This window comes from Furipterus horrens, unplaced genomic scaffold (genome assembly GCF_987537825.1).
Source record: "Furipterus horrens unplaced genomic scaffold, mFurHor1.1.pri manual_scaffold_3, whole genome shotgun sequence".
In the NCBI taxonomy this organism is placed as follows: Eukaryota; Metazoa; Chordata; class Mammalia; order Chiroptera; family Furipteridae; genus Furipterus; species Furipterus horrens.
The window spans coordinates 735,309-760,330 of record NW_028327173.1 but is presented as its reverse complement, the minus strand read 5'-3'; the positions used below and the strand labels follow the sequence as shown (position 1 = coordinate 760,330).

Below are 25,022 nucleotides of genomic sequence, written 5' to 3'. Positions count from 1 at the left end.
GCCGGCACGGGGCTAAGTCAGTGGGACGCACTGGCCACACGGCGGCAGCCGGTGTCCTTTTTGCGTTCAGCCCGAGGACAGAGCAGAAGGCCGAGGCTGCTCCAAGGAAGACGGCCGCCGTCCAGGACCGGATCCAGGCTGCCCGCCTGCGGAAGGAGCTGAGCGAACTGGAAAGGCTGCACGAGGACAGAGAGCTGTTCATTCAGAAAACGAGGTGAGCCGAGTCCGCTAGTGCGGGGGCCTGAGGCGCGGCTGGCCATCCAAGCCCGCGTCCTTGGGGCCGGGGCTGCGGCCGCCTCGCTGGGCAGACTTCCTCGGCCTCCGGGTCTGTTGCCCCGGTCCCGCCCCAGCTGGATCAGCAGCGACACCACCGTGTGTTCCCTGAACGCAGGAAGGTTGGAAACAAGCCTGACAGCCCCGCCCTCCATGTGCCGCCCCCCCACCTCCCGTGCCCCTGTCAGCCCTGGCCCTGTGTGTCCGTGGGTGTGTTCCTGTGTCACAGCCGTGACTGCTTACGTTGCCGTGTTATGTGAGAGCGACTTGCAGACACCATGGCCCTTGACCCCAGGACACTTAGTGTCCCCTAACGACCCAGACGTCCTGCGTGTCCTCAGTGCCACGCCTCACCCAGGAAAACCGAAGTCGTCCCCAGCGTCCTCCTACAGCGCTGCCCTTGTCGTCCCGCTGGTTTTCACAGGCGGCTCTGTGTTAACCAAGGTGGCGGGCGCACCAGAGGGAAGGCCCCTCGTCGGCCTGCTGTCCCGTGGTCTGTGGTCTAGACTCCTGATGAGGGGCAGCCTGTGCCCTCTGAGCCCCTTGTTTGTGCTGGTGCATGGCACCGCCGTGTGGGTGCGGGTCACCCAGGAGGGCCTCCCGGCAGGGATTGCAGACAGCAGGCGGGCAGGACCCCGCCCGGGTGTCTGACTGTCAGGGAAACCCCCGAGGCAGGGAGGGTGAACGGGCTGCACTCCGGACGTCTTACCCCGATTCCGGCTTCAAATCCCAGAGAGGAGCTGCGCGCTTGCCGCCAGCGCATGGACCTCATCACCAAGCAGCAGGAGAGCGTGGCGGCCGAGCTGGCTGCGGAGAGAGAGGCCAACCACACGTAGGTCCTCGCTCTGCTGGCAGGCAGGCAGGGCGGGCGGGCGGGAGACAGTGGGGAGAGACAAGCCTCCCCCTGAGTGTGAGACGTGGACACCCGCCGAAGGGCGGCACGAGGACTGGGGGCTGGTGGCCATGCGGCCAGGAGGCGTAGTCACTTGGAAGCAGGTGGCCAGGGGCGGGCTCCCTGAGCAGGTAGCCCGAGGCTGGGTCCCAGTGACAAATACAGGCTGCTCTGCAGGGACTGGGAAAGAACATTCTGGGCTGTGAGAATGTGACACCCCTAGCAGCCACCCAGGGAGAGGGACGGGTGCCCTGGAGACAGTGCAGGGAGGGGGCAGGGGCTGGCCCTCAGGGCCGGCTGTGCCCCGCGAGGAGGTCACGTGTGCCGCCCACCCCTGCCCCCAGCCCTCCCGCCTCAGAGAAGCGTTCAGCCTGAGATCAGAACGGTGTCAGATGGCGGCGGGGAGCCCGGGCTCCGGGACGGAGGCGGGAGCCGAGGGAGAGAGCCCCCCGCCCGCACGCTCTCTCGGCGGCTTTTTGGCCGCTCGGCATTGTTCCCCGCGTGGGCTGGGTCCTCCTGGCCCCAAACCTGGGTGGGCCTGCTGGTCCAAGGGGCTGCCCGCCGGGGTGCCGGTCCCCCGTTCTGGAGGAGCTCGGGAGGCCCGTGGAGAGCGGGGGTGGCTGGGGGTCCCTTGGGGAAAGGGCGGGGCCAGGCTCAGGCACCGCTGGGCCTCACGCTCGGGGACCCAGGCTCTGACACGTGTCCCACCATCCTCTCCTGTCGCTGGGGCCCTCAGTGCAGCCGTGGGCCGCCTGCAGGCCACGTCCAGACGCCTGCGTGCTGAGCTGGGGGCCGAGAGGGCTCTGCAGGCGAAGACCAGGGCCGTGCTGAGGGAGAGCGAGTGAGTGGGGGCGCTCTGTCCGCCTGTCTGTCTGTGTCGAGACCGTGAGTTCACCCCTGCCACCCGTCAATGCCCGGACGCCACGATCGCTGCCTGCGTGGCCCGGTCCCCCCCATCCTGTGCCTCCCGGGACCCCACTGTCCCCGTGCAGCAGCGGGGTGCCCTTTCAAAGGTAGCGTCTGCCACCGGGGTGCCTGGACGCTTGGGAAGTGGGGAACCCGGTTGCAGCCGGGTCTGAGGCAGTGTGAGGGTCACGGGTGGGCAGTGCTCTGAGGGGCAGGGAGCCCTGGTCTCCTGCGACTGCGGTTCCCGGAGGACTTGGAGGAGGGGCCGACCCATCAGAGCTGCCCAGTGCCCACCCGAGGTGTGGGGTGCCCGGGCCCTCCCAGAGCCCAGGGCGGACGCCGAACCCCAGGTCACCAGCCCCTTAGCCGACGTCAAGAAGGGTGCCTCTCCTTCGCAAGGGGCGCCATGTGGCACATCGCGGTCCAGGAGGGCCAGCTGGAGGCCGCGCGGAAGGCTGCCCAAGAGGAGCGGGCGGCCGCCGGGAGGCAGCTCCAGGTGCGGGCAGCCACGCGGCTCAGCAAGGAGAAGGAGGCCTGGGGGAAGGCCGAGCGGAACCGGCTGCTGGGGGTCAGGTAGGCTGCGGGCCTGCGGGCCCTGGCCTCGCCCCTTCCCCGGCCCTCCTCGCGCCAGCCCACACCCAGCGTGTCGGTGTCCCCACCCCCCACGGCCCTGCCTGTCCCTCAAGCCCCTGGCCACAGCCCCCGTCTCGGTGGGCTCACGTCGCGTTTCCTCCTGGACACCCTTCCCACGGCCCTCGCACCCGAGGTGCAGTTCCTGCACGTCCTGTCCTCTGACTCCGGGCAGGACAGGCATCCCTGGCGGTGTCACAAGCCACGGGGCCCAGCACCCCCCACCTGAAGGGTCCACATCCTCCTCTGCCCACTGCCCCCTGTGTGTGTCCATGTGTCCCCCACTGCCAGCTGTGTCCCCTCCCCCAGGGAGCAACTGCCCCCATCACTCGGCCCCCCAGGAGCTAGGGAGCTCCTCCCCACTTCGCCTCACTCAGGTCCCCTGGGTCCTCACCCTCGTGGTCCCGGTCCCTGGGCTCCTCCAGCCCGGTGCAGCCTGGATCCGCTCCCCTCTGGGGCTGCCACCCGCAGTGCCTTCCGGCCCCAGGGGCTGCTCCGTGGCCGCAGCGGGCGGGCGGGCGCTGGAGAGCCGGGGCTGTGTGCGTCCTGCAGGAAGGCTCTGCACCTGCAGAAGGAGCGTGGGCTCCGGCACCAGAAGCTGCTGGACGAGGCCAGGAAGAACCACAGGATCGCGGTGAAGTTCCTGAAGGCCTCTCTGGGAAGGTCCGTGTTCTGGGGGGCAGGGCGGTCTGAGCACACAGGTTACCTGTCCTTGTTTGTTACTAAGCCACCACGTGATCACCAGGAAAGAGGAAGTCTGTGTTTTAGTTTTACTTGCTTGCCTGTGTGTGTCCAGAGCAAGGCCACAGGGCGTATGAGCCTCCAGTCCAGAAAACCGTGTGTCAGACCAGTCTCCTTGTAGTTCACCGTCAGTCCCCGCACTTGGTCCCCGCCCTTCAGTGCCCTCAGGCCTGTTTCCCGGGAGGGGGGGGGGAGGGTGTGGGGGGGACCCAGCTCAGAGTGCGCCTTCCCCAGGGTCCAGGAGCAGGAGCGGGAGCGGGAGCTGCAGACCCGGGAGCTCCTGAAGAGGCGCATGGACGCGGTGCTGGCCCTGAAAACCAGCATCACCGCCAACCGGGTAGGTGCGCCCCGCCAGCGCCCTCCTAGCTGGCAGCCTCACCCCCGCAGGGCCCAACTAAGCCCCTCCAGGCAGTGTCCCCAGCCCCACCCGCCCTCCTAGACCCCTGCTTCTCCGGAGGTGCCTCCTGAGTCCTCATATCAACCCAGTCACTCCCTGGGGCCGCACAGAGCATCCACCCCAGATTCCGTGCGGGGCGCAGGGCCAGGCAGGACAGCAGAGAGGCCCCTTCTCGTGGGCTGGTCCCAGAGCTGCGGGGACAGCGGGCTCTGGCCACGCTGAGGGCTTAGGCAGGGAGGGCAGCAGGTGGGGGGCTGGGGAGGGCTCCGATGTGTGTGCAACCTCCGTGATTTCTGCTCCCAAGGAAACGCTGCGGAAATTTCAGGCGTGGGGCCAGGCCAAGGCAGAGCTGGCCGAGCAAAAGGCCCAGGCTGAGAAGCAGGCGATTTTGGCCCAAGGCGGGGATGCTTTCAAGCACGTTCTCCATCAACAGCGGCACCAGGAGCTGGAGGCCCAGAGCCGGTGAGGCCACAGGAGGCGCCTGCCCCGTGGTGGGGGGGCGCCCACCTCTCCCTGGGCCTCCCCCAGGACAGGCCTGTGCGGCGCATCAGCGGGGCTCCGGCCCTCCCCATTCCTGCCAAGCCCCTCCCTCCACACGCCCCTGGGGAGACCCACCCCCACCAGCAGGCGGGCCTGGCCTGGCCTGCTTCCTCAGGAGCCACCCCCGGCCCGCAGCCCGCTGACCCCCTGCGCCCGGAGCTGCAGGCCGCTTAGGCCTGGCTCTGACCGCACTCTGGGCCTCACACGCCGGCTCCCCCACCCCAGGGCTCAGTGCTGCCCTCAGCACAGTCCGCACCCTGGTTCCTCACCCCGAGACCCCCTGAGAGAGGCGGGCCCACCCACCTCCCACCCGGGGTCCCGCAGGCCCCGGTCTCTGCCCCTCCCCATCCAGTCCTGTCTGCAGGGCCTGTCCTCTTCCTGCTCCCAGCCCCAGACCCCACACCCCCAGGCGCTTGCTGGTAGGGTCTGCCCAGCTAGGGCCTCCTGGTCCCTTCTGTGGGGACAGCATCCCTTGTCTGGGGGTCCTGGGGTCATCGCCCCACCCTGGTGGAAGATGCCAAGGCAGCTGTGCCACCTCCACGTCCCTTGGGGGCAGGCCTGGCACCTGGGAGGGGCGGCTGCGGGAGGGCAGGAGTGGCCCCAGTGTTGCCACCAGCCTGGGCACCAGGAGCAGGGGCTGCTCACGAAGGCTCTGGGTTTGCTGTGGGGCCGGGGCCGGGCGGAGCTTCCAGTCCTGGGTGCCCGGGAGCGGGGGGGGGGGGGGGGGGGGCACGGAGAGGGGCTGCAGAGGGCCCCGCCAGCACCCCGCTCCCAGCCCGCCACCTGTTCCCCAGCGCCTTTGAGGAGCAGCAGAAGCTCAGAAAGCAGGAGATTGTGAGTCGGATTTTGAAGGAAGAGGCCAAGGAGAGCAGGAAGCGGGGGCTGCGTTCTCCAGCCAGAGCCGCAGCCCGGCCAACCCGGAGAGACAGGACCTGGGACTACCTCGCCGACCTCAGCGGAGCGAGGACCCCCGCGGCGCCCCGCTGCCTGGTGGTGAGCAGGCCCGGTGCGCGTCCCTCCCGAGCAGAGGGACCAGTGCCCACAGGTGTCCTGGGTGTCGCGGGGTCGTCCCGTAGACCTCAGGCAGCCTCGTGTCCGACAGGCAGCCCCCGCGGTGGGTGGGTGTGTGCCGATGCGCCTCCCGCCCTGTGGTCCCCCTGAAGGGCTCAGGGTAGTGTCAGGCCACAGGGTGCCAGCCTGGAAGCCGGTCTCTCCTGGGCGATGGCTCCAGTGCAGGGGCAAGACCCAGGCCTCTGTCCCTCATCAGCCACGGGAGCCACTGGCTCAGGCCACCTGACCTGTCTCCAGTTAGCAGGTCAAGAGCAAAGGTCAGTCAGAGGCCAAGGCCAGATCTGTGCCTTGTTCACCCCACTTGCGGGTTACCACCTGTGACCAAGGACTCGGAGCCCCCTCAGAGCCACAGCTCTCCTCTTCCTCCCTCCCTCCCTCCTCTTTCTCCCTGCCTGCCTGCCTGCCTGCCTTCCATTCATACTGGGGATGGCTCTGCCAGCCGCCCCCGGGGGCTGCCCGCTCACCTGTCCCTGAGGGTGTGGGGCAGGGACCACAGGAGTCCCTCCTGCGCCCAGCTTGGCACTTCAGTGTCTTGCTGTGACCCCAGCACCTGAAAATCCAATAAACACCCGCCAGCAGTGCCCCTCACGCTTCTTCATGGTCGGGCCCTGCGGGGTCTTCGCCTGCACTTCAGGTCTTTCCCAGGCCCGGGGCTTAGGTCACAGTCTCCTGCCCTCGTCCCCTCCTGCAGCCTCTGACCAGCTACCCCAAGAGCCGCCCCTCCACTCCCGCCCTGACTTCTCCGACGTCCCATCTGACGCAGGGCCCCACGCTCTGTGCCATCAGCCTCTGGCTACTCTCAGTGCGGCATTTCCAGGGAAACCCCCAAGCGGCCGAGGGTCACACCCGTAACGAGACGCTTCCTCCGTGGGCACCGAGGAGAAGTGTGCCGGGGTGGTCCGCATGCTTCTGTATTTGTGATGGAAGAAACCTTGCGGCGTGTGCCCCAGTCCCCGGGGAGGGGAAAGGACCGCCCTCCTCCCGCTGACAAGGCTGGGTGCTGGGCCCGTCTCCCTGCCAGGACAGTGGCGGGGCTCCGCACCCTGAGCACTCACAGCCGCTGAAAGGCGTCTCCAGCGAGTCGGTCCAGGGGGACCCCGGAAGCGCCGGCTGGGAGCACGAAACGCTGGCCGAGCCGGAAATCCCGGGGCTGTGGAACGAGGACCATAAGCTGCACCAGGTACCCGCTTCCGTGCTCTGAAGTCACTGGCAGTCGGGCCCTGGGCTGTGTCCTTCCACTCGGCTCCACCTCCTGAGTGTCGCTCCGGTCCCAGTGCCCTGGCCGCGGCCTGGCCCGAGGCGCCCAGCTGCCTCCCTGCCCCTGGGGCCTCCTGGGAACCGCGGGCCACGGTCTGGAACTCCCCCGGCCCCAGTGGTTGGCCCCGCACACGGACACGCCCAGGGGCTCAAGGGCTGGGCAAGTCCTAGTTCTGTTCTGCTTAGTCTTTGGGAAACGTGTTTTCAGAAAAAGACCCAAGTTCAAAACCCTGACAGCCTTTTTCAAGGAATATTGTCTGTCCAGAGCTCTGGCCATCCTGGGTCTGAAGGAGCAGACAGAGCTCCGTGAGCCGGGAACTGAGCGGCTGTCCAAGGCGCCTGCAGGGCAGCTGCCCCGGCTGCGGCTGGGGCCCCGCACCCGCCGGCCAAGGCCAGGGCACGGCCCGGGTGGGCACCACCCACCTCGGTCTGCACGCAGACTGCTTCCTGTGGCTTTCAGGCGAACACATTTGGTTCTGCTGGTTCTGGGGAAGCCTGGCTGGCCAGGCCCGACAACAGGACGGCCGGGGCTTGAGCCAGAGCCCAGGGGCGGGTGGGGTGGGCGCCCGGGGACCTGCGGTGCGAGGGGAACAGGACACCGAGCTCCTTGGCCCGTGTTGGCACCTGCTGACTGGCCAGGCTCCCGAATGGACGCGCGGGCCTTCCTGAGAGGCAGATCTGGGAACGCTTCGGGGCTGGGTCCGCGCTCCCGGAGGAGATGCTGCTTCCCGCAGAGCTTTGTGAAACCTGCTTCTTTTTTTTCTCTTTTCTATTTTCAGAGAGAGGGGAAGGGAGGGAGAAAGAGGGAGAGAAACAGGGTGTGGGTGCCTCTCACAGGCCCCCAACCAGGGACCCGGCCCACAACCCAGGCCTGTGCCCCGACAGGGACTCGAACCAGCGACCCTTGGTTCACAGGCCGGCGCTCAGCCCACTGAGCCACAGCAGCCAGGGATGAAAACTGTTTCTTGAACTGATCTTAAAATACAGAAAACTTCTGCTCTGTCGTTATTTCCTGGAGCTCTGCTGGGATTCTGGCTGTTTTCTTTCTCTGAAGTGAAACCCGCTGCCTTTCTTCGGTCAGGGGCTCTCTAGCGGCCCGCTGCGCGCGGCTGAGGCTCCCTGGGTCCTGCCCCCGGGCCCTGCTGTGCCGCTAACTCCTTCCCCCCGCCCACACGTGTGCCCCCGGGACCAGCAGGGGCCCCCTGCTGGCCAGGCCTTGCTCTCCAGCGCAGGTCTCTGCCCCTGTGAGTCCCCAGGTGCCCAGAGAGGATGTGGACCGGAAGCCCATGAGAGGGACCAAGATGGACAGGGACATCCTGGCCCGCACCCTGCAGCGGCTGCGAAGCGGGGTGGTCCACAAGCAGGTGGTGTCCGGGCGGGAGTTCAAAGGGTGCCCCTTCAACAGTAAGCCCAAGGTCATCCACTTCAAGGTGAGCCGCCCGGGGGTCCCAGGTCGTGGAGGGGAGGGTCGAAGGTCGCTGGGCTCCTTTCCTTGGAGGGTCAGACACCGGCCCCAGGAGGCCTCAGCCTCCTTCCAAGGGGATATGGCTCCTGGGCTCGTGTGGCGGCGAGTGAGCGTGAGGACGTGGGCTCTGCAGGGGAGGGGCCTGTGGGCTCCAGGGTATCACCCCAGCCCCGGGCCCTGGCCGCCCAGCCCGGCTCTCCCCTCCCGGCTCCCCGCACCCCGGGCACCAGGCAGCTGCTTCCTGCCTCCGACGCCTGCAAGCCCGGCCCCCACCCCCACCCCGCCCTGCTGCACCAGCCCCACCGTCCCCGTCCCCAGCCAGCGCCGGCGGCCCACTGTCTCCGGGCGGCACGGGTGCCCCTCGCGCACGCGCTGACGCGGCCGCCAGGAGGCTTCGAGTAACCGTTCGGGTGTTTCTAGGACTTCGACGTCGGAAAAGTGTACAAGAAGAAGATGACGTTGATCAACGCCACCTACGCCGTCAACTACTGTAAGCTGGAGGGCGTGGACGAGCACCTCCGGGACTTCCTGCGCGTGGAGTGAGCACCGCGGGCATGGGGTGGTGGCAGGGACTGTCCCGTGCTGTCTCTGGGTCCCTGTTGCTGTTCTCTGCCCGGCCCCCCCCCCCCCCCCGGCCGTCCTCCAACTCAGCCAGGCTCCCTGCGCTGCCCTCGGCCTGACGCGCCGTGCTGTCCCCGGCCCCCCGCTGCCCTCGGGGCCCCCGCTGCCGAGCTGTGGCGTGGTGGGCACAGGCATGGCTGACTGTGTCTCTCGCTTAAGTTGCCACGGTTCTCATTTCCAAACGAGCCCGCGTTTCTCCAGGGCCGCGCCCCCTCGTGCCTGTGGCCCTGGATTCAGCCGGTGACCCTGGCCCTGCTCCTACTTTCAAGTCTGGGTGACCCTCCTGGGCGGGACCCATCCCCAGGGCGCCCTAGTGCCACGGGGACAGTGCCAGCCGGGGACACGTTCCTGTGCTTGGTGTTGAGCGTGTCTGTTTCCAAGCGCAGCGCTCAGCTCAGCTGCAGCCCTGAGGCAATGGGCCTCATGTGAAGTTCTCGGGGAGCTCCTTCCCGCCCCAGGACCCCGACCGGGACGCTGACGCCCTCCAAGTGCCCCTGTGCAGCTTCTGCTGTCGGGCTCCTTCCGAGCATGCACCCCTCACCGCGGTGTTAAAACCCTGCACCTCGGGCCTTGGCCTGGCATGGGTCCCCAGCGCAACTGTGGCTGCTGCTGTCCCCACGGCAGTGTTCCCTCCGGAGCTGGCCCCTGGGGACTTCTCCCCTCTGCTCGCTCCTCCCTCCCTCCATCTGTCCCTCCGCTCACTCAACGAGACATGCAGGTGTCGCTGGAGGGTCCCTGGGGGCTGAGCCCTGGGAGGCAGTGAGCGCAGCACCCAGGACAGGCGGAGGGGGAGTCACGACAGCAGCTCAGGGCCACTGCAGGTGGGGGCCGCTCTGCAGTGCGTCCCAGGCGGGGGCTGCACCCCCAGTGTGGCGCAGTGAGCAGTCCCCTTCCACAGAGATCTAATCACAGGTGTGCCCTGCGCCCTTGTGCCTGCAGCTTCGCCCCCCCCGGTCCCATGTCAGCCGGTATGTCCTGCGAAGCGCTTGTCACCTTCAAGCCCATGGTGAGTGTCTCGGTTCCCAAACCAGAAGACGTGAAAGGGGGCTTTTCTCCACCTGTCGAGGGGGTGGGGGTGGCATCGGCGTCCCGCTGCGCCCTGCGCTCCGGGGACAGGCGTGCTGGGGGACGGACACAGCTTCTCAGTGGGCTCGTGGTTTGCTGTCGCGTTTGTGGAGCACTGCACGCGTCCCTGAGTGCTGGGCAGAGCCCAGGCGGCCGTCCAGCTCACGGGTGGGCTGTCCCCCAGGCTCCGGCCAGCGTGCGACCCTCCGGGGCCACCAGTGCTAGGCAGGTCCAGGCCCAAGCTGTGCTTGTCAGGCGTCGCACGTGTCCCCCTCAGAGTTAGGAACGGTCGTGCTGGGCCGGTTTTGTCTTTCAGATCGATAAAGATCTGGAAGGAAGCATCTCATTTCTGGCTCAGACAGGCAGGTTTTCGGTCCCACTGAAGTGCTCCACCAAGCGGTGCTCCGTGAGTCCCGGGCGGCCGGGCGGGGACTGCTGGTGTGGGAGTGTGTGTCCTGGCGGGCGGGGTGGGGCCCCGTCTCCCGTGGCCCCCGGGCCCCAGTGGCAGCCCAGGTTAGCGGGGCTCCCAGGGCCATCAGCACACCGCCCGAGAAGGACGCGCTGACATCCAGGCCGGAAAACTGGGACAAGCCCTGTGCGGGGCGGAGCCCAGACCACAGCGCCCAGCCACCAGCGGAGACCCCAGGGTTCTCTAGGAGAGGCGCGTCCTCTTGGCAGCTCTGCGGTGTCCCCCGCGCTGCAGTCACCACGCCCCCGTCACACCCCCAGACCAGGAAGTCTGTGCGTTCTGACCGCTTTCACCCGCTTTGCCCCCCCACTCCCCCCAACAACCAGCAACCTGCTTGCTCTCTCAATCCCCGTGTTTCAGATTCCGCTGAATGGAGCTCGGTACTTGTATCCCCCTGTCTGGCTTACTGTCCTCAAGGTCCATCCGTGCGGCGCATGGCTGGGTTCCATCTTCTTTATTTTTTAAATATGTCTTTTTAGAGGGGGGCGGTGAGGGAGAAAGAGAGGGAGAGAAACATCAGTGTGCAGTTGCCTTGCGCGCGCCCCCAACCGGGGGCCTGGCCTGTAACCCAGCCCTGTGTCCTGGCTGGGACTCAAACCAGCAACCTTTCAGTTCACAGGCCGGCGCTCAGGCCACTGAGCCACAGCAGCCAGGGCAGGCTCCTCCTTTTTTATGACTGAATACTACTCATTGCACATGTTCCTCATTTTCTTTATCCACTCGTCTGCCGGTGCCAGGGACACTTGGCTGCTTCCGTACCTTGTCTGTCGTGAACAACGCTGCCGTGAACACGGGTGTCCGTCCCTTCAGTGCTGATTTAGTTTGTCAGTTAAATACCCAGCAGTGGAATCGCTGGGTCAAAACGCAGTTACATTTTTGGTGTTTTGGGGAAACTCCACACTGTTGTCACCAGACGCTGCCCCAGTCTGCGCCCCCACCAGCAGGGCACTGGGTTGCCCCTCTCCACGTCCTCGCCAGCGCGTGGTGTTTGTTGGTTTATTGATGACGGCCATTCTGACTGGTGTGAGATAATATCTCGCTGTGGTTTTAATTGGCACTTATGATAATTAGTGACGCTGAGCTTTTTTTCATATGTCTGTTGGCATCTGTGTGTCCACTTTGGAGAAGTGTCTGTTCAGGTCCTCTGACCACTTTTTTATTTGGATTGCTCGTTTTTTTGCTATTTAGTTGTATGAGTTCTTTATATATTTTGGTTCTTACCCCCTTATTAAATACATGATTCATGAATTTCTCTTCCTCCAGGTGCCTTCTTGTCTTGTCGATGGTTTTGTTTTCTTTGCAGTACAAAATTGATTTTTTTTTTTTTTGAGATTTTATTTAATTTTAGAGAGGGGAAGGGAAGGAGAAAGAGAGGGAGGGAAACATCAGTGTGTGGTTGAACTGACCCGCAGCTCAGGCCTGTGCCCTGACTGGGACTTGAACCGGCGACCCTGCTTCCTAACCCTTTTTCAGGGCGCAGCTGGGTGGTAATAAACTCATCCACAACGCTGCGCAGCCATCACCTGCCCGCTCAGACCTCTCCTTTCGCAGAGCAGACACACTGTCCCCAGGAAACACTCACCCCCCCTCCCCTCCCCTCCCCTCCCCAAGCCCCCGGCACCACCTGCTTCCTGCCTCTGCAGCTGCCTCCTGAGCACCTTCTGTAAGTGACATTATGCGGGGTCTGTCCTTTGTGACAGGCTTGCTGCACTCAGCACCATGCCCTCAGGGTCCGGCCACCCTGTGGCCAGCAGCAGGGCTTCCTTCCTTCCTTCCTTCCTTCCTTCCTTCCGGGGCCGCTCCTCGCTGCTGTCACCGGGCCTCTGTTCTCCGAGCCTCACAGTGTTTCTGTCCCGCGCTTCCTGCATCGCTGTCTTCTGTGTGGGCTTGATTTTTGTAGTGAAATGTTTCAGTTCTTTCTCCTTTCCTCCTGTGCAGCCTCTGTTCCTGTTTCCTTCCTGGTTACCATGGGGATTGCCTTTCACACCCTGAAGCTGTAACCCCTGGCAGTGGCTGCCGAACTGCCGTCAGCTGTGGGAGTCACACGCTGGGCCTCTGTCACGTGTGTGTCCACGAACAAACCAGTGATTCTTTTCTGTCATCACCAGAGGACGTGCTTATTGATTTTGGAGAGGGGAAGGGAGCAAGACAGAGAGGGAGAGACATCGACTGGTTGCCTCTTGCACGCGTCGCAGCCGAGACTGATCCCACAGCCCAGGCAGGTGCCCCGACTGGGAATCAAGCCTGCAGTCTTCCGGTTTATGGGATGATGCCCAACCAACTGAGCCACACCGGCCAGGGCCAAACTAATAATTTTTATTTTTATTTTTTTAAGTATTTTTATTGATCATGCTATTACAGTTATCCCAATATTTTCCCCTTTGCCCTACTCTGTCCAGTGCCCCCTTCCCTCCAGCAATGCTACCCCCCCTTAGTTCATGTCCACAGGTCGTGCACATAAGTTCTTCGGCTTCACCCTGTCCTACATTATTCTTAACTACCCCCTGTCTATTGTGTACCAACTGATAATGCTTCTTAGTCCCTGCACCATTTCCCCATTTCTCCCCCGCCCCCTCCCAGCTGATAACCCTGCAAATGACCCCCACACCTATGATGCTGTTCCTATTCTGGTTTGCTTAGTTGGATTTTGTTATTTTTCAGATTCAGTTGATAGTTGTGAGTTTGCTGTCATTTTAGTGTTCATAGTTTTGATCTTTTTCTTAAATAAATCCCTTTAACATTTCATGTAATAATGGCTTGGTGATGATGAACTCCTTTCGCTTTACCTTGTCTGGGAAGCACTTCATCTGCCCTTCCATTCCAAATGATGGCTTTGCTGGAGAGAGTCATCTTGGTTGTAGGTCCTTGCTTTTCATCACATTGAATACTTCTTGCCAGTCCCTTCTTGCCTGCAAAGTTTCTTTTGAGAAATCAGCTGATAGTCTTATAGGCACCCCTTTGTAGGCGACTCTCTGCTTCTCTCTTGCTGCTTATAAGATTCTCTCTTTATCTCTAACCTTTGGCATTTTAATGATGATGTGTCTTGGTGTGGTCCTCCTTGGGTCTAGCTTGTTTGAGACTCTCTGTGCTTCCTGGACTTGTATGTCTATTTCCTTCACCAAATTTGGGAAGTTTTCTTCCATTATTTTCTCACATAAGCTTTCAATTTCTTGCTCTTCCTCTTCTCTTTCTGGCACCCCTATGATTCGGATGTTGGCACATTCAAAGTAGTCCCAGAGGTTCCTAAGCCTCTCCTCATTTTTTTGAATTCTTGTTTCCTCATTCTGTACTGGTTGACTGTTTATTTCTTCCTTATGTTCAAAATCATTGATTTGAACCCTAGTTTCCTTCCCTTCACCTTTGGTTTTGTGTGGATTTTCCTTCGTGTCACTTAGAATAGCCTTTACTTCTTCTCTTATGCGTCTGCCTTACTTAAGCATATCTGTCATGTCTGTGAGCATCTTTATCACTAGTGTTTGGAACTCTGCATCTGTTAGGTTGTCTGTCTCCTCGTCTGTTAGGCTGGCTATCTCCGAATCACTTAGTTCTCCCACTGGAACCTTGCTCTGTTCCCTCTTTTGGGCCATACTTCTCTGTCTCCTCATTCTGACAGGCCCCTGTGTGTGTTTGCCTCTGTGTCTGAGGTAGAACTGTTGCACCTGTTACGTTGTAAGGGGCAGAGCCTTAGGTATTCGGCAGTGCAGGGCGACCTGTTTCACCACATTGTGGCGCTGTGTGGGGGGGAAGGGTCCGAGAGGGAACAATGCTGCTTGCTCAGCGCTCACCCCTTTTCCAGGCACCTCTCCCACTTCCGTATGGGACTGGCGCCCCTCTAGCTGTTGACCTGGCTGTCATTCCCAGAGTGGGTGTGTCTGCAGACATTCTAGGACTGTGGGGGCCCTTTAAACAAGCGTACTCTGCTGAGAGACCGGCAGTTTCTTCCTCTGCCCCAACCCCCACTGGTCTGCACGGTCAGAAGCAATGAGGCTTGATTTTCCCCGGGGCTGGGCCCGTGAGCTGCGTGGTCTGGTCTGGGGTTAGGAGCGCTCTGCAGGTGTCCCTCCTGACTTTAAAATGTGTGACTGCACTTTCTGACCTGCTGCTGCCACCACCACGTGTCCTCTCCACCCTGGCTCCACCCCTCCTGCCTGTCTGGGTATTTCGTCTTTATATCTTTGTTGAACTTCCATGCAGTTCGATTTTCTGGTAGTTCTGGTTGTTTTTAATTTTGAGGTAGACGTGATCCTTCCTATGGTTGTGGAGGGAGGCGAAGTGTGTCTACCTATGACGCCATCTTGGCTGGAAGTCCAAACTAATAACTTTTAAAATGCATTTATCTGTTACATAGGAAACAGATTGTGGAGTTACACACAAAAGTTACAATAACACTAGCTTTTAGACTAATTGCTTTTAAAAAAATAAAAACCTACTAGCCCTGGCTGGTGTGGCTCAGCGGACTGAATGCCGACCTGTGAACTAAAGGGTCGCTGGTTCAATTCCCAGTCTGGGCACAGACCTGGTTGTGGGCCAGGTCCCCAGTTGGGGGCGTGTGAGAGACAACCACACACTGATGTTTCTCTCCCTCTTTCTCCCTCCTTCTGACCTCCCTCCCTTCCCCTCCCTCTAAAACTGAGTAAGTAAAATACTTTTTAAGAAAACGTATTAGTCTGCCCTGGCCTGGGGCTCAGTTTGCTGGAGCCTCGTCCCGCGCACCCAGAGGCTGCGGGTGGATCTCTGGTTGGGGCGCATCCCAAAGGCCAAGTCATTGGAGTTTTCTACGGGTCTGCCCCCACACGTCCTCCTTCTGAAATCAATGAACATTTTCTTGGACGGGGATTTTCTAAAAACTATTAGTCTCTTGAACCATTGAGAAAACGGAACGGGGAGTTACAGACTGTTCCACGTGCACCCTTCTGACGCCTTCGCCTCTCACAGCGCCCTTGCCTGGCCTCCTGCTCCCTGACCACGTCTGGCCGGGAGGCCTCATGGCCGTGAGGTCCTCCACTTCAGTTTTCCTGGGAATGTCTCAGTGTCTCCCTTGCTTCTGAAGGCTGGGAGGTTGTCTTTCCAGGGCCGCGCTGTGTGCAGCTGAATCTCAGGGGCTCTGTCATGGAAAGGACGAAGGGGGCGTGGCCGCAGGGGTGCCCTGTGCTCCCCACCACCATGCGGTCCTGCCGCCGTCCGCACACGCATGCCCACTCCATCACTCCCACTGGCAGCGCACGGCTCTTTCTGCGGCGGCCACCGGGCCCCTGAGCACAGCCTCGGTGCGGCGTCTGCGTGTCTGCAGGGCTCCTCTGAGTCCGGTGGCCGCAGCCCGCCTGCCCCGCGCAGGCCACGCGCGCCCACCCACTTGCACACACACTTCCCTTTCTGGTTTCCTGGCCTGACCGCGTGCAGGTCTACGCAGAGTCCTGGTTCTTTGCCGTTTGCTTGTGAGTTCTGTGTTTCCAGGCATGTGTCCGTTCCTTCTGGGCCACCCAGGTCGTTGGCAGGCAGCCGGTCACAGTCCTCTCGTCACCCGTTGTAGTTCCCTCAAGTCAGCAATGCCCTCGCCTTTGTTCCTGATTCTGTTAATCTGGGTCCGTTTTCCCTCAGTCCCTTTTGCTGAAGGTTTGTCAGTTTTATGGATCCTTTCCCTGATTTTTTCCTCTGGTTTTTCTGGACTCTATTTCGTGTGTCTGCTCTGATCTGTGTCAGGCCCTTCCTGTCGGTAGCTCTGGGCTCGTCCGTGCCTCTTTCCTAGTTTCCTCGTTGGGAGTGGGGCTGCCGACCTGACAGCTCTTGTTCCTCACGTCGGCCCTGAGCTCCGCCTTCTCCGCAACCTGTAGGTGTCAGTTTGTCGTGTCTTATTTTCTTCTGTCTGTATTTTCTAATTTCTCTTGTGATTTCTTCTTTGGTCCATTGGTTGTTTGAGAAAGTGTTTAATTTCCACAATTTTGTAAATTTTCTAACTTCGCCTGCTGCAGTTGGAGAATGTACTGGTATGATGTCCGTCGAAGTCTGTGAGACGTGACATGTGGCCTCCCATGGGGTCTGTCCTGGCGAACGGACCATGTGCCCCTGGGAGCGTGCGCTGCCCTTGGCTGAGGCCGGGGGTCAGTGCGGCCTCGCTCTGCGCCCGCCACCCTTCCCGGTCTTCTGCGCGGTGGTTCTGCCGTTCGTGTGAGAGGCGTGTCGTACCACCAGCTGTTTCTCCCTTCACTGCTGCCAAATTTTGCTTCCAGTACATGTTCTGATGGCCTCTCGTTAGGTGCTAAGTGTTCATAATTGTTACGTGTTCCCGCTGTGTTGAGCCTCTTATTGATGGGTAGCCACGGATCCTTCTATTGTCTTCGCGGCCTGGCTGCTCCAGAACCCACGTCGTTGGAATCGTACAGGACGTAGCCTTTCCCGATTGGCTCCTTTCATTTAATAATATGCACTTAGGGTTTCTCCACGTCTGCTCATGACTCGATAGCGCATTTCTTTTTAGCCGACTTGAGTTTAAAAACTGGGCTCGGGTTGTGATCAGCCACAGGCTGTGAGTCCAGGAGGTGGATGGTGTCCCCGGGGTGTGCGGGTCCTGCCTGTCCCTGCAGAGCTGGGTGCTGCCCCCCGCCCCCCGCAGGAGGCAGGCAGGGCTCCCCGCACCCTGGGGCTGCGGGGACAGGCGGGGGAGGGGCTCAGCTGCCGCCCGGCCCAGTCACCTGCCCACGCGGCGCCTGTTGGCAGCTGTCCCTCGACAAGGACCTCATCGACTTCGGCAGCTACGTGGTGGGGGCGACGGCCTCCCGGGCCATCACGCTGACCAACACCGGCGGCTTGGGCACCAGGTTCAAGTTCCTTCTGGCCTCAGAGTCCTGCGAGATGGACGCCTCCCCATCGGTCGCAAGGATTGTGAGTGTTGCTGCGGCTGCTCAGAGAGGGCCGTGGGGCCCTGGCGCCGGTGCCGAGAGGTCTGCGCCCGGGGCGGGGGCGGGGCGGCCTGCGGGGGAGACCCCAGTCTCCCTAAGGAGGACACCAGGGCCCCGAGGCTGCCAGGACAGCTCAGCGGGGTGCAGTCCCCCCTCGAGCGGGTGGTGGCTAGGTGGGGGCCGAGGGCTGCAGGCCTATGAGCCCCTCGGGCCCAGCATGGGGGCGGGCGGCCCAGGTGGGCATCCCCCTCCCCGGAGGGCTGTGCATTGGCGCGTGTGCCGCTAAGTGGGCGCCCCTGAGGATCCCGCTCCGGCGCGCCTGGGACACTGGGGGGGAGGGCGGGGGAGGGAAACGTTGCCTTTTTAAAACACAACCAAACCAGCCAGCCCTTCTGGACGAGAGGCACTGAGCTCCTGCTTTGCAGCTTTGTCCGCCATGACGAGGGGCCTCAGCAAAGGCCCTGGATGTATGGCCCCCAGGGAGGGACAGAGGGGGTCTCCAGGCAGCGATAGGGACCGGCTGCTGCAGCAGAGGTGGGATGGGCCAGGCCTGCTGGGTGATGGGGTGGCCCGGGGCTGGGGGGGTGGGGGGGTGGGGGGGACACAAGGCTGGGCTTGCTGGGCGGGGACAAATGCCCGGGCCCCTCAGGACGCCTCATAGGCACTGGCCCTGTGTCCTCCTGGTGGGTGTCTGTCTGTCTGGACAGTAGCTCTGCCCAGGCAGCGTCCTGTCTCTCTGTGCCCCTGCGGCCCTTGAGGTGCACACGGTGGGCACTGTCAGTCTGTTGTAAGCACAGTACAGAGGACGGGGTGGCAGTGAGCTCTGGGGAGAAGCAGAGGTGCGGCCGGGGCAGCCCCAGGCCTGCAGCCAGACCGAAGCCTGGAGAGCATGGAGCTGGGGCCTGGGGTGGCTGCCCTGTCACCGTCCCCGTCACCGGGAGAGAGGCCTGGCGTCCCCGGGATCAGGAGGAGGGCAGGAGCATGCACTGGGCTCCGTGCCAGGGCCTGCGGGGACCGGCAGGAGCACCTGGGCGAGTGCGGGCAGAGCGGGAGCCCTCGGCTTGCGGGGAGGGGGGTCGGCATGCGAGCCAGCAGCCCCCGCCCATGCGGCCCTCCTGGCGAGGGGCCCCAGGCGCTTGGATGGGAAAGGCAGGGAGGAGGTGACAACAAAGACGTCAAGTTTTCTTTTCAGAGCAGCGTCTTCACCTCAGAAGACAAAGGGTTTTATGACAAAGTGCTCTCCAGCGTCTCTGAGCAGCAGCTGGAAGGCATGTCCTCCCGGGGGGACGTGCTCAGCCAGAGGAAGCAGGACGACCATCGCCCCCCAGGTGAGCTGGGCGGGGTCGGAGGCCCCAGGGAGGCTGAGGTTCTGACAGGGGACGAGCAAAGAGCCGCGCAGTCAGCGAAGCCAGGGAGACGCAGGGATGGACATCCGCGTGCACCCTGAAGCGCACAGGAGGCCTCAGACCCCCAGCTTTGGGCTCGCCCGCCGAAGCTTCGTCCTCCTCCCCACCCTTGAAAGTCCCTGTTGGACACCCGTGGAGCCCTGCCCACGGCGCAGCAGCCTGGTGGGGAGGGGCGGTGGGGAGGGCCCGAGACCCCCGGATGGGGCACATGTCAGTGAGGGCAGCTGAGACTGGCCCAGGGCCCGCCGCGGAGCTCGGGAAGGACACGCGTCCCTGCAGGGTGGCCCTGCCCAGGATCGGCTCAGCGCCCCCGCGCCTCCCCCGAGTGTGCTGCCTGTGGGCACGTGTCCGCAGACCTGCTTCCGCCCCTGTGGGGACGGCACTGGCGTTCTGGGCACGACAGCGAACACCGTCTCCTGTGAGGCATGCGCTGAGCTCGGGCCTGTCCACACGGATGCGCGAGCCGCCCTCCTGTTCCCGCCCGACGGCGGCCCGTCTTGGTCACGGGGCTTGCCCGCGCAGGGCCACATCTGACTGTGCGTTTGTGTGGCACACGCCTCACGTGTCCTGGCTGCACCGAGGGTGAGCGCAGCCTCACCGCTGTCAACTGCTGTCCTGTTGTCTCCAACACGTTCATGCGTCCCCTCCAGCGGGAGGGGCCCAGACTGTGCCACTCAGCGCGCATCCGCGAGGGTTCCCCCGCCTCTCTGTCGGGTTGCCTGTCTCTCTGGAGCAGACCTGGATGAGTTTCCGGTTCCCCGACGCTAAGCACGTGGACAGCGAGCGATGCTACCAGGCTTGCCCCCCACCCCCGGTCCCTGCGCACTCCCTGTGGCCCCTGTTCTGAGCTCACAACCTCAGTGTTTGCAAGTCTCCATCAGCTCGTACGAGGGTTCTGATTTTTATGCCTTTGTAGCACGTGCGCATTTTTCCTACACCAAGGTCATGAAGACGTGGACACAGCCTCGTGTTCTGTCCAGTCTGTCTGGAGCTCAGCGCGTGGCGTGAGGGGTGTCTGGGGTCCCTTCTCCCACGTGGACGGCCTGCTGCTCCTGCCGCGTGGGTTGGACACTTTCCTTTCCCTGTCGGAGTGACGTGTTCTCTTCGTCATAACTCGACACGTTGTCTGAGTTGCCAGTGAACTGAAAGTGTGGCCGCGTCTCTGGACGCCCCATTCTGCTCAGTCGGTCTGTTTATGCGTCCTCACCCCAGCTCTGCGCTGTCTTGGTTATTGTAGCTTTCGAGCGAGTCTTAACAGCCACCCGCTGTGAGCCAGCTTTGTTCTCTCTTTTCTCCCTCGGGACTTGCTTTGGACAGTTTAGGTACCGTGTGTTTATTTCCATGTAAACTTTAGAAATAGCTTTTAAGATTTTATTTATTTTTAAAGAGTGGGGAAGGGAGGGAGAAAGAGATGGAGAAAAACATCGATTGTCTCTCAAATGCCCCCAGCTGGGGACCTGGCCCACAACCGAGGCAGGTAGGTGCCCTGACCAGGAATCGAACCGGCGACCTTTCAGTTTGCAGGACGCCGCCCACCCCACTGAACCACATTGGTCAGGGCCAGTGTCTGATTGTCATAGCATTGACTCTGTAGGTCAATCTGGGGAGAACTGATGTCTTAACAGTATTGAGTCTTTTGATTCATAAATGTGGTACGTATTCCCATTTAATTAGGTCTTCTTTTATTTTTTTTAGAAATGTTTTGTAGTTTACAGCAGTGATTTTCGACCCGTGTGCCGCAGTACCTGGCTAGTCAGGGGCACTGACCTCCTTCCCCTTAGACTGTCAAAAATGGCAACAGGCACCATAAAATTATACCCATATTTTTGTCAGAGCAACCAAGAATATACTATTTTTTGTGTGCCGCAGAATTTTAGTAATTAGTTTGTTTGCCCTGAGATGAGAAAGGTTGAAAATTGCTGGTTTAGTCTAGAGGTCGTCAGCACCTTTGGTTAGCTCATGCAGTCTGGCAGTCTTTGACTTTTTTCAGAGAAGGTAGTAGTCTGTTTACATTTATTGCAATTCTCGATACCAGGGGGGACCCAAGAAAACAAACCATATTCTGGAAGGGGGAGCCCCCCACTAGGCAGGTGAGTGTCCCAGGGGCCTGCCTGGATCAGCACCCACTGCTGGTGTGTGAGGCGTTCGGCTTCAGGGGATTTTTTTTTTTTTTTTGAAGATTCTTTCCACACACTTGCCCATTTCATGCGGGTGATTTCCGAGCGCACCTGCCCACCCTGTGCTGAGTGTTCAGCAGTTTCTGACCAAAAATATCAGGGTCCCCATGCCCCACCCTCCCTATTCACCTGACCTCACCCCAAGTGACTTTCTCCTTTCCCTGCATGAAAAAAGTCCTCAAAGGGAAACATTTCGCCGACGTGGGAGAGATGAAACAAAAAAGCGGCAGAAGCACTAAAAGGCGTCAAAATTGACAAGAGAGGCCCTGGCAGGTGCGGCTCAGTGGACTGAGCACCAGCCTGCGAACCTAAGTGTCGCCGGTTCGCTTCCCAGTCGGGGCACAGGCCTGGGTGGCGGGCAGGGTCCCCAGCTGGGGGCGCGTGAGAGGCAAGCAGTCGATGGATGTCGTGCATATCGACATTTCTCTCCCTCTCTTTCTCTCCCTCTCTCTCTCCCGTCTCTTTCCCTGCTCTCTAGCAATAAATAAATAAAACCTTTTTTAAAAATCGACAAGTTCAGATACTGTTTTGAGCAGTGGAATAAACGTCTCAATAGGCATCTTGCGTCCAACGGCGAGGACTTGGGAGGCGGCTGCGGCTTACACGTGAGAGCGAACCCACTGCTGCCGTAGAGCCGGTCTCCCGGGTCCCCTCGCGCGTCTGCGTGTGTTCCCGTCTTGTTTTGTGCTTCACGTTGGTTCTACCTTTTTTTTTTTTTTTTTTCCAGTCTCATTTTCTGGCGGTTTAGCCTCTCTGCTTCTTGTCCTCTCTACTAATTAGTCCCCTGGTCTTCAAAGCAGTTCCCACTCAGGGCGCCACACACTTCCGCAGCCTGCGCGGCAGCCGCGCCAAAGGGGGGCCGTCTCCCGCGGGGCCTGTGCGCTGTGGGGTCGGCGGCGAGTGGAGCCCGCTTGTGACGTGAAGAACATCATGAAAGAATGAGACCTGGTGGATCTGGGCGCTCAGCCCAGTGAAACTTCAGAAGCAAGAATGTGACCCTCACAAATGAAGCCGCAGTCAACGGGCAGCTGTAGGTTAGACGCTGCTGAAGGGAGAGAGTGAGCCGGTGACAGACCCTGAGAACAGTCCCGAATGCAGACAGACGCGTGGAAACGCGAAAGAAGCGGTACGAGCCGTGGAGGGCAGCGCGAGGCCAAGCCCGTCTGCAGGAGTCGGGGAGAGGCAGTGCTCGGGGGACCCTCGCTGGGGGTCTCTGAGGTGTTGGAACACATCTAGATGCACCTGCAGGAAGTCAGCCAACGTCCACTCCGGGACAGAATGGGGCAGAAGCGTGGAGCAGATAATTAAAACTTTCCAAACCGTTAACAGGCCTGGCTAGTATTTATAAAGCTCGTGCGTTCTCAGCAAATGGCCCAGCGTGGCTCCACCCTGGGACGCCACCCACGCAGAAGGAAGCACCTGACCCCCAGCGCAGATCCGGGTTGTCAGAGCGGTGACCCCTGAAGCAGACAAGGACTCACCCCCTCCTTCCTCTGCCCTAGTGACGGTTGTGGCCTCTGGACAGGGTGCCAATCCAGCAAGTTTCAGGAGCCCTGCTGCCTCTCCAGCCATAGCCCAGGAGCGGGGCACAGCCCTGGCAGCAATGATTTGGCCACAGGCAGAGTCCAGGGCCACCCGTGGGACTCAGCTGGACAGCGAACAGCTGGGAAAAGATGCTGACCTTGGCCTTGCCTGTCAAGTTTTCTCTGTCCACGTGCAAAGTCAACAGAAAACCGCCTCAGGAGAGAGGAGACGGCACCGGTTCTCCGGAGCCTTCCCGATAAACGGCCGCCTGTTCTTGGGGTGCTCCCTCAGACCCCAAGGGGGGTGGTCAGGGTCCACAGCCACCCGTGGGGACGAGGTGATCGCAGCAGGCCAGCCATGTGCACCCCAGCAACACAGGACCCGCGATGAGTTAGGCTGTGAACTTTCAGAAGTCCTGGAAGATGATCTCAGTTAAAATTTCTCAACACGTAGCAGTGCCTCTGCTCCACCAGGTCACTAGGAAACTGGACCTCGGGAGGGGCTCCCCCAGACAGTGGGCCCTGCTGCCCCACCCTGGCCGTGCCCCTGCCTCGGGGTCCCACTGCTGCGGCCCATCCTCTCCCTGCAGCAGCCGCCCCTCTGCCCAGCCCTGCCCGTCGACATTCTGCTGTTTCTTCGTTTTCACACAAACCCCCCTTGGAGCCCGTGTCGTGTCCCCTCTCCTGCTCGGACGTGACCTGCAGAGGCCGGCTGGGGGCTCTGTCCGCCCTCAGGCCGCTGCACCCACCCTCCCCTCGCTGGGGTTCTGGCCAAAGCCTCTCCCACCCCGGCTCCCTGCTTCCTTCCACGTGCCCAGAGCAGCAGGTGGTCTGGGGGAAGGAGGGGGTCCCACCCCGACACCCCACTGCCTGCAGTTTTAGGAGGCTGACCGCGGCTCCGATGCATCTGGCAGAGCTGCGCCCTGCCTGCCTGGCCAGCTCCTACACCTGAAGTGCCTTCTCTTCCAGGATCAGAGGGAGTGACCATCATCATGACCGCAGCCCCCAGCAAGGAGCAGGCTGAGCTCTCGCTGGGGGAGGTCAGCACAGCCCCCCTACTCCCCAGCCCACCTTCCTCCAGCCGCACGCCCCTGGGCTGCTGACCCCTCCCCGAGGTGGCCCTGCCACGGCACCAGGGCCGGCCTAGACTTGCCTGGTGCCTGGACATGAAGCCTCTGAGCAGCTGGCTGTCTGAGCCCACACCCAGCCACCCCGTCCCATGCTTGGGTCTGTCAGGACCACAGCAGCCTGGGTTGGTTTCTGGGTGCGGGGCCTGCCAAGCCCTGGTGTCGAGTGTGTGCAAGGATCGAGGGTCCCCCAGAAGAGCAGGCCTGGGCTGGGGGAGCCTGCCCTCTCCTCCTCCCCTCAGCCGGGATCCCAGACAGTGCGTCTCTGCAGGGCATAGCCAGGCTTGGGGTCAGTGTCTGTGTGGCCCAGAGGACCTGCCACCGCTCACCCTCACAGGGACACAGGCCGTGGCGAGGGCAGTGGGAGGGGCCTTCGTGGCAACGCGAAGCCTGATTGGCCCTGTGACATCTGTCTCCCTGTGCAGATAACAGAGGGCGACATTGGCCCCTTCAGCTCCGTCAAAGTGCCCATCATTTTCTCCCCGGTCACCCCAGGAAGAGTCCAGGCCAGGTTCAAGGTCGTCTTCAGGAACCAGCAGTGCCCAACGGTGAGCCTCCTGCGGCCGTTCCGTGCACACTGTCACCGCAGCCTGGACTGGCGGCTGGTTGGTGACGTGGACATTGGCACCTGCAGCCAACAGTGATACACGCCCACACATCCATGTGCACGTGTGCATGTCCATGCATGCACAATCCATGCACACGTTCATGCACACACATTCCCACGCACAAGCACACACACGTCCATGTGTCTGCACACAGCCCTTGCTCTTAATCACTAGAAATATCTTTCTTAATTTCAAAGTAGTTGAACTTTTTATTCATTACTTCTTGTCATTTGCTTTTTAAAAGTCTACAGCATTACGCTCCGGTAATATGATATGCAGACTTTTTTTTGGTTAAAGTTTTCTTTGATTGTAGAACCGGGCCGCACGTAAGAAGGCGGTGCGCTTGCCCGAGGGCTGGGGAAGCTCGCTGGCCGCCTCGCGTGTCCCGGGCCCCCCCGTTCTTCCCAGGCGGCCCCCCCTCACGGCTGTGGTCTGGGCGGGCTGTGCCTGCGTTTGCAGAGCGCGCCCTGCGCTGCATCGTTGCTCGGGCACGAGGCTCCTGGCTGGTCTCATTGCGAACTAACCTGGATGGGCCTGCCCTTCCCCAGAGCCGTGCTCCGTCTCTGTCCCGCCGCTGGTGCCACCTGAGCTTCCAGCCACTGAGGGTGGTGGCATCTGCCTCACATTCCCTTTGTCGGCCCCACGGAGTGTGTGCGGAGTCTCGCTCCTCCCATCTGACTTAGGGCTGTTGTTCGTTCGTGACCTTCTTTCCTCTGTCATTTCCTTGTTGTCAGTGCTGTGATCGGGTTGCTGTCAGTTGCATTTTATCTCATTAGTTGGAAAGCTTCCCCATTCCATGGGACAGTCCCCTCCCTTTCCCGGCACACGAGTCCCTTGTAACATATTCTCTCTCATGTGTGGAAGGAGGAAATCCCCAAGGTGGGCTGTGTCCCCAGCGGGGCTCCCCCAGCACTTCTTAGGACCAAAGTAAGATGCATCTCGGGGTCCCTCCCATTCA

The 25,022-nt window shown here is 61.5% G+C and overlaps 1 protein-coding gene across 1 annotated transcript in view; it reads left to right on the top strand.

The window, feature by feature from the left end:
- CFAP74 (cilia and flagella associated protein 74) overlaps positions 1-25,022 on the top strand; it is a 55,401-nt gene that overhangs the window by 14,758 nt on the left and 15,621 nt on the right. The window contains exons 4-20 of the mRNA XM_090268468.1: positions 71-214; positions 1,007-1,105; positions 1,902-2,006; positions 2,471-2,644; positions 3,254-3,364; positions 3,677-3,779; positions 4,144-4,301; positions 5,174-5,372; positions 6,472-6,630; positions 7,964-8,137; positions 8,593-8,711; positions 9,733-9,799; positions 10,175-10,264; positions 17,042-17,206; positions 18,416-18,551; positions 23,299-23,369; positions 23,882-24,004. Of these exons, the coding sequence (XP_090124594.1) occupies positions 71-214; positions 1,007-1,105; positions 1,902-2,006; positions 2,471-2,644; positions 3,254-3,364; positions 3,677-3,779; positions 4,144-4,301; positions 5,174-5,372; positions 6,472-6,630; positions 7,964-8,137; positions 8,593-8,711; positions 9,733-9,799; positions 10,175-10,264; positions 17,042-17,206; positions 18,416-18,551; positions 23,299-23,369; positions 23,882-24,004 (2,197 nt within the window). The remainder of the gene's footprint in view (positions 1-70; positions 215-1,006; positions 1,106-1,901; positions 2,007-2,470; positions 2,645-3,253; positions 3,365-3,676; positions 3,780-4,143; positions 4,302-5,173; positions 5,373-6,471; positions 6,631-7,963; positions 8,138-8,592; positions 8,712-9,732; positions 9,800-10,174; positions 10,265-17,041; positions 17,207-18,415; positions 18,552-23,298; positions 23,370-23,881; positions 24,005-25,022) is intronic.